Source organism: Pimephales promelas, chromosome 14, assembly GCF_988280905.1.
Source record: "Pimephales promelas chromosome 14, fPimPro1.hap1.1, whole genome shotgun sequence".
NCBI lineage: Eukaryota > Metazoa > Chordata > Actinopteri > Cypriniformes > Leuciscidae > Pimephales > Pimephales promelas.
This window is the reverse complement of record NC_142782.1, coordinates 35,715,323-35,731,548: the sequence shown is the minus strand read 5'-3', so window position 1 is coordinate 35,731,548 and position 16,226 is coordinate 35,715,323. Positions and strand designations below refer to the sequence as shown.

The following is a 16,226-nucleotide window of genomic DNA, read 5'->3' as shown; positions in this document are numbered from 1 at the left end:
ATCAAGTTTCGAACCGTTCGATGAAATAAAGAGCAACATTTTCCCGCCACTAATGAGCAGAGGCTCGAACTTCAACAGTTTCATGAGCAAATGATCATATCTGATGTTGTTCACACACCGTGTTAACGAGAACGAGGCCAGACTGGAGTGAACGAGCCTTCTCTCTTCAACTCTACACACTCACAGCGTTCCTGAAACACTGATATCTGCACTTCACCAGAACACCACCGCTCCATGTTGTCATGATCCCGTGATTTAGAACGTTCTGTCAAAGTTATGATCAAGCGTTCTTCCAGGAACATGACGTTTGTTCAAAGATATAACGTTCCCAAAACGTTAGAACAAAAACATGATTTCTACATCGTTCATGGAACGTTATTCTGAAATGTTTTGGTATGTTTTTTTTTTTAATGTTAGCTACTTGTTTCAGAACGTTCATAACATTATTGTCCCATATTGTGTATGAAGAATAATAAGAACAAAGAGAAAACATTATAACATATCTCTGTTATGTTTTCTCTACCGGAGCAAAATATTATACAATAAATAAAACACATTATTTCATGTCAGTCATTACAGGGTTTCATTACATTACATTTTTGATTTCAGTTGTTGTTAAAGGGAAAGTTCACCCAAAAATGAAAATTCTACCTTCGTTTAGTCAACCAAGTTTTTTCCAACCTCTGTGTTTATCTGTTCTGCTGAACAATCCCTTTAACCTTTGACTATAAGAACATATACATTAATAAATGATGCAGATTGTCAGTTCAGTGCAGGAATAAAGCATGTGAAGTGAATATTTCTAAAAACACTTATGCAGATAGACACTTGATTTGGAAGCACATTTCCACCACTTAAGAAAAAAATACTTTGGAAAATCTTAATTAATTAAATAATAAAAACGTACAATTATGAATTTCTGTCATGATTATGATGACCATAATATATGATCATAATTTCTTTTTTTAGTCAATTTTGACTTTTATTTCAGAATTATGACGTAGTATCTCATGGTTACATAGGGCTATGTCATAATTTTCACATAAAAAAAGGAGAAATTATGACAAAGTCCAATGTGATTCTGAAAGAATTCATGAAAAGTCATTCTGAAATAAAGTCAAAATTATTACAGAAAAAGTCAAAATTATGATTTAAAAAGACATAAATTCAAATTGTATGTGATAATTATGACTTTTATGTCAATTTTGACACTTTATTTTTGAATTATGACACTTCATCTCATAGAATTTGGCTTTTTATGTCAAATATTGACTTTTTATTTCAGAAACTTGACTTTCTATGTCATTATATTGACTGTCATAATTTCTATTTTTAAGTCAGACTTTGGACTCTGTCATCATTTCTCCTTTTCAAAATTATAACTGTTTTAGTCACAATTTCAGTCAAAATATTTATTTATTTATTTATTTTGTCATTTTTGTTCAGTTCGCGCCAGTGTCGCGCGCAGTGCTGGAGACCCGCCCGTCCTGCGCAGTGAGGGCGGAGCATGAGGCGCACGAAGCGCTTCTGTCATGAGACTCGGTCACATGACTAACTCAGCACACACTCATTCTATCACTCAAGACTTTATTCTGCTGTTGTTGTTGAAGATGGCGGAGGACAGGGAACCTGCCGCGCGGCTCGACGCGTCGCACGCGCGCTCCTCGGACCCGGAGGACGGAGAGGATCTGTTCGTCAGCGCCGTGAGCAAGATGGAGGTGAGATGCGATTAAAGACGCTCGCGACGCGCTGCCGACGCGCATCGACACGCCCTGCTGTCACAGCCTCTAATCAATAATCAATGTTCATAATCAGCGAAACATCATCGGCGTGTTTTCTTCCGATTCTGACAGATTTCATTGAATTTCATGAGCGAGTAGAGATGCTGAGCGCGCATGCGCAACACGGGCTACTTCGGCACATCAACACTGCGTCACATGAACGCAGAGACTAGATATTATAAATGAACAAACATTTAGAATATATAGATATGAATAAATCTGTAAAGATTGTTGCGTGTAAAACTGTTCAAGCGATTTCTGATTTGAACTCGCTGCATTTAAAGATTGAAATCTACAGATACATTAAAAGTGCAATGAAATAAACACTTAAAAGTGTGTTTTGGATGTTTTGTAAGTTTCCACTTGTCAGAAAGAAGATGTAATGAAAGGAAGTGCCTGAAAACACAACGGTTTGTGTGTAGTGTCTCATCTTTAAGAATTAGTCATTTATCATCCAAACCCTGTTTTCTTTCTGTCAGCTCTCATACTTTTGGAAATATCATATTTGTCATGTGATGCTGTGCTGGTTTACACTGGTCAGCAGATTTTGAATGACAGGAAGACCTTTCCTTCCACTTCCTGTGGATCCAGTCACGAGTGTATCCTGTGAGCCGAACACGTTTACGACAGGAGAAAGTGTGTGTGACTGTGAACATTAACTTTAATGAGCTGGAGAGTAACCGTGTCACACACACTGATTTACATGTGTTCATCTGTGTGTAGAACTGCTGAGGGACTTCTCATTAATTTCAGCAGCGAGAGCCTCGTTACGGTCCTCAGGTTCAGGTGTTGATCAGGTGTGTTTCTCTCGAAGGCCAGCCCAACATCTCCAGCAGAAACCCTCATCATCAGCAGCTCCAACGGGCCAGAACCAGAACCAGAGCCAGAGGAGATCTTCCTGGACGAGGATCCCGACGACCTCTTCGCTGGTGTGTGTGTGTGTGTGTGTGTGTGATCATAACACTCTCTGTGTTTGTAGACGTGACTCTGACAGTGACTCTTGTTTACATATTCAGAATGTGGAAATTCAGGATTTTACCCTCTAAACGTTTGTGATCAAAAATACTTTGAATAATCAAAGACACATTAAATTGATCAAAAGTGACAGTAAAGACATTTATAATGTTACAAAAGATTATATTTCAAATAAACGCCACCACAGAAATATAAACATTGATAATAATCATAACTGTGTGTTGATCATCAGATCCTCATATTAGAGTGATTTCTGAAGGGTCATGTGACACTGAAGACTGGAGTAATGATGCTGAAAATCACAGGAATAAATGACACTTTACTGTATATTCACATAGAGAACAGATGATTCACATTATAATAATATTCACTGTTTTACTGTATTTATGATGGGATGAACGCAGCTTTGGTGAGCAGGAGAGACTCTTTCAGACGCATTAAGAATATCTTACAGATCTCCAACTTCTGAACTGAACATTTCATTTCTGACCCATCAGACATTAGAGTGAACGTTACTTATGAACGCTCTGAAACAATCTAAAAATGCTAGACGAACATCCAACTAAAATGTTTCATAAAAACGCTCCATAAATAATGTTTATCTAGCGTTTTAAGAGCATTATTGAGTCTGCCGTCAGTGTAAGCTCTGCTCGTGTGCTGTTCTCCTCAGAGGCGACGGAGGAGGTTTCTCTGGACAGTCCCGAACGCCAGCCGATCCTGTCCGACGGCCCGTCTCCCGCCATCACTCCGGTGACGCCCACCGCTACACTGGACCCGCGGGTGTCCGAGGCGTTCGCCCGCTCGCCGGACCAGGTGATACGCAGTGACCACGCCGTGACCCTGCATGAGCTAGCCATGATGCCACTGTGACCCCGCATGAGCTAGCCATGACCCCACCGTGACCCTGCATGAGTTAGCCATGATCCCACCATAACCCGCCCTGACCCCGCATGACTCGCCGTGACCCTGCATGACCCCGCATGAGCTAGCCATGACCCCACCGTGACCCCGCATGAGCTAGCCATGACCCCACCGTGACCCCGCATGAGTCAGCCATGATCCCACCATGACCCCGCATGACCCGCCCTGACCCCGCATGACTCGCCGTGACCCTGCATGACCCCGCATGAGCTAGCCATGCTGCCACTGTGACCCCGCATGACCCCGCATAAGAGCTAGCCATGACCCCACCGTGACCCCGCATGACCCGCCCTGACCTTGCATGACTCCCCGTGACCCTGCATGACCTAGCCATGACCCCGTGACCCCACATGAGCTAGCTTCTGGAGTGACCCCACATGAGCTAGCCATGACCCCGCCGTGACCCCGCCATGATCCCACGTGAGCTAGCCATGACCCCGCCGTGACCCCGCAGGAGCTAGCCATGACCCCGCCATGATCCCACGTGACCCCACCATGACCCTGCCGTGACCCCGCCATGATCCCACATGACCCCGCCGTGACCCCGCAGGAGCTAGCCATGACCCCGCCATGATCCCATGTGACCCCACCATGACCCTGCCGTGACCCCGCCATGATCCCACATGACCCCGCCGTGACCCCGCAGGAGCTAGCCATGACCCCGCCATGACCCCGCCATGATCCCACGTGAGCTAGCCATGACCCCGCCGTGACCCCGCAGGAGCTAGCCATGACCCCGCCATGATCCCACGTGACCCCACCATGACCCTGCCGTGACCCCGCCATGATCCCACATGACCCCGCCGTGACCCCGCAGGAGCTAGCCATGACCCCGCCATGATCCCATGTGACCCCACCATGACCCTGCCGTGACCCCGCCATGATCCCACATGACCCCGCCGTGACCCCGCAGGAGCTAGCCATGACCCCGCCATGACCCCGCTCGAGCTCGTCTGATCTCACACTGTCTCACACAGTCTCTTCTGCTCTCTAGGATGAAGATGAAGAGGAAAACAGGGACACGTTTGACATCCAGATATCGGTGTCGGACCCGGAGAAAGTCGGTAAGGAGCTTTCAGGACGTTTGCGCTTCAGCGTTCGTTGTAAAATCAAGAGACCTGGAAAATAAATCAAACTCTGTCATGAATGTAAAACGGAAGCGGTAAACATGTTTATGACCAATCCAACAGCACAGATCTGGTCAAACACAAATGTTTGGTTTTATATGCATTCTAAAAAACAACCCAATATGGCTGGGTAAATATTGGACAGAACACATGTTGGGCTGATTTAACCCAGCATAATGGGTTGATTCATTTTTACTACAGTAATGGCTTTTTTTAATTCGTACATTATAGATTAACTTAAATCCTCTAAACTTAAAAATACTCCACACCACCACTGGTTTACATGATAATTCCTTTATTTTTGATCATATTTTATATAGTTTTGTATATATAGTGCACATATTTAAGCTCATTTAACAAATGTTAGAAGTAATTCAAGTTTTGTTACACAAAAACTACCCAAACATTGGGTTCCTACGTCTGACCCAGGAGCTGGGTTACATAGAAGATACCCAAACTCTGAGAAAATAACCCAAAAATTAACCCAAAAGACTCAACCCAGGATTTGGACTGAAGAGATAACCCGAGATAAATAATACAGTGATCGTGTGAGAAATGCTCTGATATATTTGAGTGTTTGTTTTCCAGGTGACGGCATGAACGCGTACATGGTGTATAAAGTGTCGACGAAGGTGAGCATGACCTCTGGAGCCTCACCTGAGATGTTCTGGGTCTGCGGTGACTCTGAATCCTGTGTGTGTGTGTGTGTGTGTGTGTGTGTGTAGACCAGCCTGTCCATATTCAGCAGAGACCAGGTGTCCGTCAAGAGGCGCTTCAGTGATTTCCTGGGTTTGCACAGTAAATTAGCCTCCAAGTACATGCACATCGGCTACATCGTGCCTCCGGCTCCAGAGAAGAGCATTGTGGGTAAGTTCTGCACCTTCACTGATGATCACAGAAGCGTCTGATTGGTTCACATTCGTGTGTGTGTTTCAGGGATGACGAAGGTCAAAGTGGGAAAGGAGGACACGTCATCGGTGGAGTTTGTGGAGAAAAGGAGATCTGCGTTGGAAAGGTATTTCAGAGAACTAATACAGAAACATTCAAATATATATATCATTTTAGAATAATATTTTAGTCAATTAAATGCATTAAAAAATACAGTAAAATTAATACAAATAAATATGCAATAAAACATTTAATACATAAATCTTTAAGTAAATATTTATTTATCTTTTAAATTAATAATAATTCATTAAAATAAATAAATGAAATAACTAAAATAGATAAATTGTAAAGTAAATATAAATGTATTAAAATTAAATATATTAAATCTGCTTTGGAAACGTTTATCAAAGATATAATATTGAGAAATAATAAAATAATATTTTAATAGAATATTCTTTAATAGAATATTCTAATTGATATTATAAATATTATAATTTTTTATGAATGTATATATTGAATTATGTTATAAATGTAATATATATGTATATATATATATTATACATTTATAAACTATTATAAATATGAACACTTATTATGAATTTAAAAATAATAGGTAGAGGTATTTCAAAGAATTAATAAATGGATATTTTAATATTTTTATTAATTCACTGTAAAGTAGTTCACTGTAGAGTGTGCGCCCTCTGTAGTTCGCTGAAGAGCGTGCGCCCTCAGTAGTTCACTGAAGAGCGTGCGCCCTCAGTAGTTCGCTGTAGAGCGTGCGCCCTCAGTAGTTCACTGAAGAGTGTGCGCCCTCAGTAGTTCACTGAAGAGCGTGCGCCCTCAGTAGTTCACTGAAGAGCGTGTGCCCTCAGTAGTTCACTGAAGAGTGTGCGCCCTCAGTAGTTCACTGTAGAGCGTGCGCCCTCAGTAGTTCACTGAAGAGTGTGCGCCCTCAGTAGTTCACTGTAGAGCGTGCGCCCTCAGTAGTTCACTGAAGAGTGTGCGCCCTCAGTAGTTCACTGAAGAGTGTGCGCCCTCAGTAGTTCACTGTAGAGCGTGCGCCCTCAGTAGTTCGCTGTAGAGCGTGCGCCCTCAGTAGTTCACTGTAGAGCGTGCGCCCTCAGTAGTTCGCTGTAGAGCGTGCGCCCTCAGTAGTTCGCTGTAGAGCGTGCGCCCTCAGTAGTTTAATGTAGAGCGTGCGCCCTCAGTAGTTCACTGTAGAGTGTGCGCCCTCAGTAGTTCGCTGTAGAGCGTGCGCCCTCAGTAGTTCACTGTAGAGCGTGCGCCCTCAGTAGTTCGCTGTAGAGCGTGCGCCCTCAGTAGTTCGCTGTAGAGCGTGCGCCCTCAGTAGTTCGCTGTAGAGTGTGCGCCCTCAGTAGTTCGCTGTAGAGCGTGCGCCCTCAGTAGTTCGCTGTAGAGCGTGCGCCCTCAGTAGTTCGCTGTAGAGCGTGCGCCCTCAGTAGTTCACTGTAGAGTGCGCGCCCTCAGTAGTTCACTATAGAGTGTGCGCCCTCAGTAGTTCGCTGTAGAGCGTGCGCAATCAGTAGTTCACTGTAGAGTGTGCGCCCTCAGTAGTTCACTGTAGAGTGTGCGCCCTCAGTAGTTCACTGTAGAGTGTGCGCAATCAGTAGTTCACTGTAGAGTGTGCGCCCTCAGTAGTTCACTGTAGAGTGTGCGCAATCAGTAGTTCACTGTAGAGTGTGCGCCCTCAGTAGTTCGCTGTAGAGCGTGCGCAATCAGTAGTTCACTGTAGAGCGTGCGCCCTCAGTAGTTCACTGTAGAGTGTGCGCCCTCAGTAGTTCGCTGTAGAGCGTGCGCAATCAGTAGTTCACTGTAGAGTGTGCGCCCTCAGTAGTTCACTGTAGAGTGTGCGCCCTCAGTAGTTCACTGTAGAGTGTGCGCCCTCAGTAGTTCGCTGTAGAGCGTGCGCAATCAGTAGTTCACTATAGAGTGTGCGCCCTCAGTAGTTCGCTGTAGAGTGTGCACCCTCAGTAGTTCGCTGTAGAGCGTGCGCCCTCAGTAGTTCGCTGTAGAGTGTGCTCCCTCAGTAGTTCACTGTAGAGTGTGCGCCCTCAGTAGTTCACTATAGAGTGTGCGCCCTCAGTAGTTCGCTGTAGAGTGTGCGCCCTCAGTAGTTCGCTGTAGAGTGTGCGCCCTCAGTAGTTCGCTGTAGAGTGTGCGCCCTCAGTAGTTCGCTGTAGAGTGTGCGCCCTCAGTAGTTCGCTGTAGAGTGTGCGCCCTCAGTAGTTCGCTGTAGAGTGTGCGCCCTCAGTAGTTCACTATAGAGTGTGCGCCCTCAGTAGTTCACTGTAGAGTGTGCGCCCTCAGTAGTTCACTATAGAGTGTGCGCCCTCAGTAGTTCGCTGTAGAGTGTGCGCCCTCAGTAGTTCGCTGTAGAGTGTGCGCCCTCAGTAGTTCGCTGTAGAGCGTGCGCCCTCAGTAGTTCACTATAGAGTGTGCGCCCTCAGTAGTTCGCTGTAGAGTGTGCGCCCTCAGTAGTTCACTGTAGAGTGTGCGCCCTCAATAGTTCACTGTAGAGTGTGTGTTCCCTGATTAGGCGTTGAGTTTCTCAGTGTGTGAGTCTCCGTCTCGTGTTGCCGCTCTCCTGCGTTGTAAAGATCACTCGTGTTCGGTGTTTTGTGTCTGAAAGGTTGCGCGGTGAGTATTAGCGGGTGATCATGTGTGCGCGCGGCGTTCGCTGCTGTCACCGCGGCTCGGCTGGTTTTCACAAACTGATGAATCGAATAGAAATTACAGTTCGGTGAAGCGCTGACATTTCTATGGCCTTTTTATCAGGCCGTGGAGTGACGTGAAGGTCAGGTGTGTCTGTTAAAGAACTGGTGCTGATGGACGTGTGTGTGTGTGTGTGTGTGTGCGCGCAGGTATCTGATGAGGACCGTCAAACACCCGGCGCTGCTCAAAGACCCGGACGTCCTGCAGTTTCTGGAGAGTTCAGAGGTACGGACCCGACACACACACACCCCACGAGCTCCTGCTTACTGTACTCTACTGTCATTTATGCTGCGGATCAACAACCATAAATACTAGAAAAAAGTAATAAAATCCTGCACACTACTAGAGTTTCAAAATCACTAAAATATTTTTTTTTGAGTTTGTAGAGAAAACAAGATCTGGTTTTGAAAGATATTTAAATATATATATTTTTTAATTAACAATAATTCATTAAAATTAATTACAATAAGTACATCTGCTTTGGTTTGTTGTTGTAACTGTAATTTATAAAATCTCTTGTAGGGACAATGTTGCAAATTAGCTTTAATACAAGCACTGACGAGCATTAGATGGATATGTTTAATATATCTGTCCCTATTCAAATAAAACATTAAGTTAATTAATTAAATAAATAAATAAAAGTATTTCAAAGAATTAATAAATAAATAATTGAACAGAATACTTGTAATTAATAATAAGTCATTAAAATAAATACAAAATTAATCAAAAGTAATAAAAATAAATCTGCTTTGAAAAAGTATTTAAAATAATTAATTAAATTATTAATAAATGAATATGTTTATAATAATTAATAAATATTACAATATATTTTTAGAAATGATACAAGTAAATCAAAAATGATAAAGATTTCAAATAATTAATGAACAATTAAATGTATATATTTTTCAAAATATTTGTAATTAATCATTTTGAACTAAAATAAATTAATTAATTTAATCAAAATTAATAGATCTGCTTTGGAAATGTATTTAAAGAATAATAAATACATATTAAAATAACTATTTAACAGAATATGTTTAATAAGTAATATTTAATTAAATAAATAAATAAATAAATCTGCTTTGGAAAGGTAGGCTATATCAAATAATTGAGCCTACATATATTGTAACTTTTATTTATTTAATTAATAAATGTATTCCACAATTCTTTGAAAACCCTTTAAAATCAGATTTATTTATATTTATTTGAATTATTTTTTATTTATTTTATTTTAATGAATTGTTATCATTTTATTTAAATATATTGTAAGATTTATTTACTTTATTAATAAATTTAAATAAAAAATCATAATAATTAATTACGAATAAAACACAACAATTTAAATAAATATAAATAAATCTGCTTGTGAAAGGTATTTCAAATTATGAATAAATAAATATCAAAATATTGAACTAAAATAAATAAGTCAAATTAAGTAAAATAAATCTGCTTTTGAAATTTCAGCATTTTAGAGAATTAGCACAGTTAAAGGCCGTTATTAATTATTACTCAAGAGCTGATGCGCTCATAACTCTATGATGTGAAGGTGATGTAGATGTAGATGTAGTTCACACACTTTACTCTGGTACAGGAGTGTGTGTATGTGTGTGTAAGGCAGGACGGGGACGCGCTGAACGCTCCGGCCCGATTGAAAGCTATTTTGCGCGCGGCCCTCTGAGAGTTTTCCACGGTGAAACGTATTAAATTGGACCAGCATTGAAATGTATAGGACTGGAGAAACTCCCGGCGCGCCGGGAAACGCTTCCCGCGGGATCGCATCTGTTAACCGGTTTGTTTGGCCTTATTTGTCATGTTGTGCAGCTGCCGCGCGCGGTTAGCACTCAGGCGCTGAGCGGCGCAGGGATATTGAGGATGGTAAACAAGGCGGCCGACGCTGTCAACAAGATGACAATCAAGATGAATGAAGCGGATGCGGTAAGAGTCTGATTTCTGGACTTGAATAATGAGACGAATTAATGAGCTGCTCTCTGGCTTCAGACGTGTGTGTGTGTGTGTGTGTGTGTGTGTGTGTGTGAGTGTGTGAGAGAGAGGGGTCATGTGACGCATCTGTGCTCTTTATACACTGACTGCGCACTTTAAAATGTTTACAGTGTTGCACATCCATCAGGCCTTCATGGAAATATGGATAATAATCCTGACTCATATACAGCTATTAACTGGAATCCAATTATATATATATATATATATATGCATAAATAAATTGGTTTCAAATTCAGAAAATCGATTAGGATACAATATTATAGATTTGATTTAAATAATCAAAAAAGAAAATGTAATCAAATAAAATGAATATAAGTTCAGTTTAAATAAATAAAATTGTATACATTATAATATACATTATAATATACAAATAATATACATTTTATTTCAATAAATAAATGTAAAAAAAATGTAATAAAATAAAATAATACAAATTTGATTTAAATAAATAAATAAATTAAACTAAACTAAAAATATAAAATTAAATAACTTATATTTGATTTAAATGAATATATGAAGAAATAAATTGGATTCGATGTGTACTGTGAAAAGCGCTTTACAAATAAATGTGAATTGAATTAAAATAAATAAAATGGATAAATTAATGAAAATCTGATTTAAATAAATAAATCAATTCTAATCAAATAGGAAAATCTATTATAATATAAATTTAAATAAATTGTAGTCTAATAAGAAAGTGTATTAAAATAATAACATACAGTACATTTGATTTAAAGAAATTGTAATCAAATAAGAAAATGTTTTAAAATGAAAAAATATATATAAATATGAACTTTTTATCAAACAAGAAAAAAATATTAAAATAAAATGAATATATATGAATTAAAATAAATAAATAGAAATGATTAAAATAATCAATAAAATGTGTTAAAATAAAATGAATATTAATTTGATTTAAATAAATAATACATACTAGTATACATAAGTGTTATAGTGAGTAGAAAAAATAGGCGGTTGTGTGTTGCGGCTATGTGGGTTGTGGCTGAGTTATGGCTGTGTTACGGCTGTGTGTGTTACGGCTGTGTTGCGGCTGTGTGACGGCTGTGTGTGACGCGTCAGCATGGCTTGTAAAGGCTCGTTGGATCATGATTCCTCCTGAAGTGTTTCTGTGTTCCTGAAGTGGTTTGAGGAGAAGCAGCAGCAGTTCGAGAATCTGGACGTCCAGCTCAGAAAGCTTCACGCGAGTGTGGAGTCGCTAGTGTGTCACAGGAAGGGTGAGCGCGTCATAACAACATCACAAGTATTGTTCTGTGAATTATATTAATGGTCAGGAGTTTGGAAAACGCTGTTTTTAATGTTTGTTTGTCTCTGGTCCGCAGAGCTGTCGGTGAACACGGTGTCGTTTGCGAAGAGCTCCGCGATGCTGGGGAACTCTGAGGATCACACGGCTCTGTCGCGAGCGCTGTCCCAGCTGGCCGAGGTGGAGGAGAAGATCGACACGCTGCACCAGGATCAGGCCTGCAACGACTTCTTCATGTTCTCCGAGCTGCTGGGAGATTACGTGCGGCTCATCACCGCCGTCAAGGTGAGCGCGGACACACACACACCGCCGTTCTCACACTACTCTGCATCATACAGCAGTCGCACTTTTATGATGGACACATGCACTTTCCTGGTCATGTGACACGTCATGTGTCTGCAGGGCGTGTTCGACCAGCGAATGAAAACATGGGGCAAATGGCAGGAGGCGGAGATGATGCTCCAGCGGAAGAGAGAAGCCGAAGCCAAACTACAGTACGCCAACAAACCCGACAAACTCCAGCAGGCCAAAGATGAGATCAAGGAGGTACACACACACACACACACACACGACACGATCCTCATGGATACGCATGACTGACATTACCGACACGATCACCCGCAGGCTGTGTCTGATCAGCGGATTCGTTAATGAGCTTCTGCGTAAAAATGCGTCTCAATTCATATACTTATGCACTATGGCAGTTTTATTTATGCACCAAAACCAAAATAAAAGTTTGGAAAACTATTGGCAAAAAGCCTCCAAAATAAAAGTTTGGCTTAACTTGAAGAAATCGTGACAGAAATATTTGAATATTGTTTATTATCTCAAATTATTAATAACAATAACAATACATTATTATCATTGAACCAAAATAGTCTTTTTTCAGTCTTAATTTACAAAGTAAAGTCTGTTGTACAGCACCTTATTTGACAAAAAAACTCTTTTGTTGAAAAAATCAGATCAAAGTGTGATCGTCAATCAGTGGATCTGAGTGAGTGTGTGGAGGCGGGGCTCATTTGCATATTCATAGAGCTGTGCATACTGAATGAGACAAAGGTGTCGAGTTACATTCAAGATATTTTAAGATATAAAGAATTTTTTTTTTTTAAGGAATCATTTTGGTGATCAAAGATGAGTTTTAAAGTATCAAATTATTGACTACAGGGGGTCTTTAAATTAATTAAATTTAAAAGTAATTTAATTTAAAATAAGTTGGAAAGGAGTCATTTTCGGTTTTCGAATTGATATTTCGGACGTTTTGTAGAATAAATAGTGCAAATATTGTGTTAAATTCCAGCAAGAAAGAGTTCAGTGGATGATGCGCGTAATTATCAACAAAAGAAGTCGCAGCTTTAATTGCGTAGCCAAAGTGGTTAATAAATAACGTGATGACAAACAACATTATTACCCTCACAAACTAAAATAATAATAGCAATAAAAAAAAACTAGAATAGACAATGTAAGAATAAAAACAGTGCAATAATTAGTAATTAATGAGGACATAATAGTCAAATATTATTGCACATAAAATGTCTAAATAATACTGTTATTAAAAAAATGATATTATTGCTATATATTTGTGACACAGCTTGAGTTTGTGAGCGGCGCCGGGGATGATGGGAATTATCCCGCATGTTTATTTCCTTCCCTCCCGCCGCCGGTTCATTCATATCTCTACTGTTCCCACGACAGCTGCAAGAGTTCATGACAGTTATTGATTCTTTTAAGCACGAAACATTTTCAGCCTCTTTAATTTCTGCATTTTCCCCGTCACGCCCCACGAAGGAGATCGAGGAGGTAGGACTGTGGCTTTGGTTTCATTTGCTGTCTTCATCATCATCATCATCATCACGCCTGCTCTTTTACACTCTTATATTTGCATCATGCAGATCAAATGCAGACGCTCACGACATGCTTACACACACACGACATCTCTCACTGTAACAGCTGAGTGTGTGTTTAATGTACTTTGGCTGATGTGTTGTGTTGTTTATTTGTAGTTGTAATGCAGGACTCATTATAGATCATTCACTCTCATCCAGAAATGATAATCATGCGCTCACTAGATCCTCTGACCTGATGTGACTGTTTTTCAGCTCTTATTCCTAAAGCATGTCTCGTGTGTGTGTGTGTTTAGTGGGAAGGGAAAGTGCAGCAGGGTGAAAGAGATTTTGAGCAGATCTCTAAAATCATCCGGCGAGAGGTTGGGAGATTCGAGGTGAGTTCAGCCGTCTGTGTGTGTGTGTGTGTGTGTGTGTGTGCTCTCGCCGCTAACACACCAAACGCTTGTTTCTCTTTTTCTCCTCACAGAAAGACAGAGTGAAGGATTTCAAAGTCGTCATCGTTAAATATCTGGAGTCGCTAGTTCACACACAACAGCAGGTACGTGTTGAATAATCTCGACTCCTTCACCAAATGCTGGATTCCTTTTCATCAGCGCATTTCCTTTCATTAGCAAAACCTGTGCCGATTGAAGGAATGAGCAACGGCAGTGAGTTGAAACAGCATTAACTGCACTCTTACACTGTGTCCTGACCAGACGTGACGCCGCGACCGTGATCGTGCACCCGCCCACACACTCTTCTGATTGGCTGATTTTTAGACTGCGCTGCACTTGCAGAGAGACTCCGCCCACACTCTCTTCTGATTAGCTGATTTTTTTTATTGATTTGGCTGCGAGTGCACTCGCAGAGAGACTCCGCCCACACTCTCTTCTGATTGGCTGATTTTTTTATTGATTTGGCTGTGAGTGCGCTTGCAGAGAGACTCCGCCCACACACTCTTCTGATTGGCTGATTTTTACACTGCGCTGCACTTGCAGAAAGACTCCGCCCACACTCTCTTCTGATTGGCTGATTTTTACACTGCGCTGCACTTGCAGAAAGACTCCGCCCACACACTCTTCTGATTGGCTGATTTTTACACTGCGCTGCACTTGCAGAGAGACTCCGCCCACACTCTCTTCTGATTGGCTGATTTTGGATTGATTTGGTCATCTCTGAAAACAGAAAACTGCTTGTCGCTGGAATTACCGCATCACGTCTGGTTAAGGCACTGTGTTAGAATAAAAGTTCAATGTTGTTCTAATATATTGAACTCTAGCGTTCTAGACTCAATTTTATTTTCTATATACGGTAAGGAGAAGACTTACATGATTGCATAATACTTTGTTTAATAGGTTATTCCAATTCTTTCTGGTAATACAGCATGTTTATGAGCTGCTTAATTCATAAAATTGAATCAAAACTAAATGAATTAAAAAAAATTATTTAATTATCCTGTAAATATTCACAATATACATATAGAACCTTTTGTAGGATTTCTGGTGTAAAGGAAATCCTCTCCGGGTTAAAGTGCCCTAAAAACAACATGAGGGTTAAAGGTCACCCAATCAGAGTAAAGAACCGTGTTCTCGTGATCAGAACTATGGAACGGTTCATGTTTTGTTTCTCTTGTCTCTGTGTTTCAGCTTATAAAGTATTGGGAGGCGTTCTTACCGGAAGCCAAAGCGATCGCGTAGCCGGACGACTCGGCTCATCCTCTTCTCTGTTCTCCATTAATGATCCTGCAAGAAAGGCTGCACAGACTTAATCCAACACTAATGATAGCACTACAGTAATAAAAAGCATCTCACTCTCTTCATCCTTTGTTTGGTGTGTCGGTGCGGATGCGCGAGGCGTTAGGCAATGATCCGGCAGGGGAAGGCCTTCTGCCTCTGTCCTCCGTCCTCTCGTTTGTACAGAACGAAGCATTATTATTCTCTTGATCAGTATTTACCAGTATGAATAATAACCGCTGAGCTTCGGGCGGCTCGTGCGCTCTGGACTCGGCTACCCGCGCGAGTCCACCTATACTATATACATATGTATATTTTTTTATTTTGCTTTGTTGCCTGAAATTTTTGAACGTTTCAGTTGATTCATTGTTACAGATTTTTTAATCACAAGTATTTTTTACTCTACAATCCTGTGCAACAATATCTGAACCTTAATAAAGGAATGAATCTGTATCAGAACTCGACGTCATGTTTTTGGATATAGTGAATATTCGTTTTTCTAGTTCTGCTCTAAAATGTATTTTTTTTATTTGAAAGCTTGCTTCTTTCATGGAACAAAAAATAAACAAGGCAATTGTGATTTTTTTTTTAAACTAAAAATTCATGTTTAAATTTCACAATTTTCACTTTTTTCTCACTATTGCAAGTTGATATCCCACAATTCAAGTGTTTTCTCGCGAATTGCGAGTTTATATCCCCAATTGAGATGTTTTCTCGAAATTGTGAGCTTATATACCACAATTCTGACTTTTTATTGTAAATGCGAGTTTATATCCCACAATTCAGATGTTTTCTCGTAATAGCAAGCTTATATACCACAATTCGGACTTTTTCTCACAATTGAGAGTTTCTATCCCACAATTCTGACTTTTTATCGTAATTGCGAGTTTCTATCCCACAATTCAGGTGTTTTCTCGTAATTGCGAGTTTGTCCCACAATTCTGACTTTTTCTCGCAATTGCGAGTTTAAATCCCTCAAT

General features: G+C 40.6%; 1 protein-coding gene across 1 annotated transcript; it reads left to right on the top strand.

Moving 5' to 3' along the window:
• Nucleotides 1-1,532: 1,532 nt before the first annotated feature.
• On the top strand, nt 1,533-15,705 carry snx2 (sorting nexin 2). Its single transcript, XM_089119941.1, has 15 exons — nt 1,533-1,718; nt 2,596-2,710; nt 3,427-3,569; nt 4,672-4,741; nt 5,393-5,436; nt 5,530-5,671; nt 5,741-5,819; nt 8,575-8,650; nt 10,247-10,360; nt 11,568-11,661; nt 11,767-11,972; nt 12,090-12,233; nt 13,828-13,908; nt 14,001-14,072; nt 15,160-15,705. The coding sequence occupies exons 1-15, from the start codon at nt 1,533-1,535 to the stop codon at nt 15,208-15,210; spliced, it is 1,617 nt and encodes a 538-aa protein (XP_088976067.1). The 3' UTR covers nt 15,211-15,705.
• Nucleotides 15,706-16,226: the final 521 nt, after the last annotated feature.